The sequence below is a fragment of the Manis javanica genome, chromosome 6 (genome assembly GCF_040802235.1).
Source record: "Manis javanica isolate MJ-LG chromosome 6, MJ_LKY, whole genome shotgun sequence".
Classification (NCBI taxonomy): Eukaryota; Metazoa; Chordata; class Mammalia; order Pholidota; family Manidae; genus Manis; species Manis javanica.
This window is the reverse complement of record NC_133161.1, coordinates 140,457,184-140,459,416: the sequence shown is the minus strand read 5'-3', so window position 1 is coordinate 140,459,416 and position 2,233 is coordinate 140,457,184. Positions and strand designations below refer to the sequence as shown.

Sequence of the window (2,233 nt, the reverse complement as noted above, 5' to 3'; positions counted from 1 at the left end):
GTGACTGGAGTCAGGGTCTGAATGAGCAAATGGAAGCTGTAAAAGCCAGAAGGGACGTTCAAGGGACAGCCGTAGGGAGAGGTTAAGCTCCCAGGCATCAGAAGCGGGTGTGGATGGCTGCAGATGAAAATCAGCAGAACAGCACCGTGCAGTCTCCCTAAAGGTGACTGAATAACCAAAGGCTTGGCTTTCATTTATGTAAGATTCCAAAACTCACTTCCTGAGGACAAAATGATTTTCATTTCTAAATATCACATGGAGCCAAGTGAAGCATTGATATCTTGATAAAGGCTTCAGTTACAAGTAGATTTTAGTATCTTGGTTTTCAGAAATTCTGTGTCATAATAAGTTAAATATGATGTATTTAATCAGGTCTTTGACTACTGAATCCTGTAAAATAACAATGTTCACCAACTGAGAACATCTTCCCCGAGCCACTCAGCCTGTCACAACTGGAAGAAGAATGGAAACAGGAAATCATTCCTTGGTCACTGACTTTATTCTTGAGGGGTTAACAGACCAGCCAGGACTCCAGGTTCCCCTCTTCTTCTTCTTCCTATCGATCTACATGGCCTCTGTGGTGGGAAATCTGGGCTTGATCTTTTTAATCAGGACCAGTTGTCAGCTTCACATGCCCATGTATTATTTTCTCAGTAATTTAGCCTTCATAGATTTCTGTTTCTCCACTGTTATAATTCCCAAGATGCTGGTGAACTTTGTGTCAGAGCAGAATTTCACTTCCTTTCCTGAGTGCATGGCACAGCTGTTTTTCTTCTGCTTCTTTGGTATAGATGAGTCTTACATGCTGGCCACCATGGCATATGATCGTTACGTCGCCATCTACAACCCCTTGCTCTACAATGTCACCATGTCTGATAGAGTCTGTTTCCAACTTGTCGCCAGTGTGTATACAGTGGGGATATTTGGAGCCTTGATTCACACCAGCTACATATCTGGGTGCCCCTTCTGTGGAACTAATGTCATCCACCATTACTTCTGTGACATCCTTCCTCTTCTGACTATATCTTGCTCAAGAGACTACAGCAAAGAGCACTTGCTGATGGTTTTGGTTGGATTCAACGTATTTGCATGCGCTTTCGCCATCTTCATCTCTTATGCCTTCATTCTTTCCAGCATCTTGTTCATCCGCTCAGCTGAAGGCAGGTCCAAAGCTTTCAGTACCTGCAGCTCACACCTTGCAGCTGTTGGTGTCTTCTATGGCTCCATCATCTTCATGTATTTTAAAACCTCTCACAGTGCTGCAAAGCAGGAAAAGGTGGTCTCTGTGTTTTATACCACGGTGATTCCCATGCTTAACCCCCTTATCTACAGCCTTAGGAACAAGGATGTCAAAGAATCCCTAAAAAAAGTTCTGAAAGGAGGGAAAGTTTCTGTGTCTGTGTAGAAAAAAAATTTTTTTTAAAGAAATAGTACTTCTAAACATAGATCTTATGCTTTATTTCTGCCAGATTTTAAGAGTAAGTAATTAGTTTCAAATAAAGAATCATCTTAACTTAAAATGTCTGATTTATTTTTGGTGACCCTCACTTCCTTTTAGGACAAGTGAACATTAAACAGAATGAACTTTAGACAGAGTGTCCTTTAAAATAGAGTGCCTGATGGATTTTCCTTTGTATGTGATCTTTTTTCTCTCTTGCTGCTTTTAATACTCCATCCTTGTCCTTGGTCTTTGCCATTTTAATTATTATATTTCCTGGTGTTCTCTTCCTAGGGTTCTTTGTGTTAGGAGATTTGTGAACTTCCATGATCTGAGAGACTATTTCCTTCCCCAGATTGGGGAAGTTTTCAGCAGTTATTTCCTAACTGAGACTTTCAATCCTTTTTTTTTTTTCGGTACCTGGATAATGTGAATATTGTTCCATTTGAATTGGTCTCACAGTTCTCTTATTATAGTTTTATTCCTAGAGATAAACAAGGAGTTTTTCTCTCTTTACCTCACTTTCTTTGATTTCCTGTTCTCCAATTTTTATTTCATTTACTATCACCTCCACCTCATCTAACCTACATTCAAATCTACCCATTGTATGTTTCATTTCAGATACTGTATTTTTCAAAGTTTCTATCTCTTTCTTGAAGTCCACCCTGATAGCTGGAATAATGTCTGTGCTTCCATGAGCATGTTTATGATTTTTATTTTGAAATCTTTATGAAAAAGATTGGTGATTTCAGATTTACTAAACCCTCTTTCTGGTACCTGTTGAATTCTTGTTTG

General features: G+C 39.3%; 1 protein-coding gene across 1 annotated transcript; it reads left to right on the top strand.

Annotated features, from left to right (window-relative positions):
- The first annotated feature begins 463 nt into the window (after positions 1-463).
- Positions 464-1,405, top strand: LOC118968801 (olfactory receptor 8D2-like). Its single transcript, XM_037000842.2, has one exon. The coding sequence runs from the start codon at positions 464-466 to the stop codon at positions 1,403-1,405; it is 942 nt and encodes a 313-aa protein (XP_036856737.2).
- The last annotated feature ends 828 nt before the right edge of the window (positions 1,406-2,233 follow it).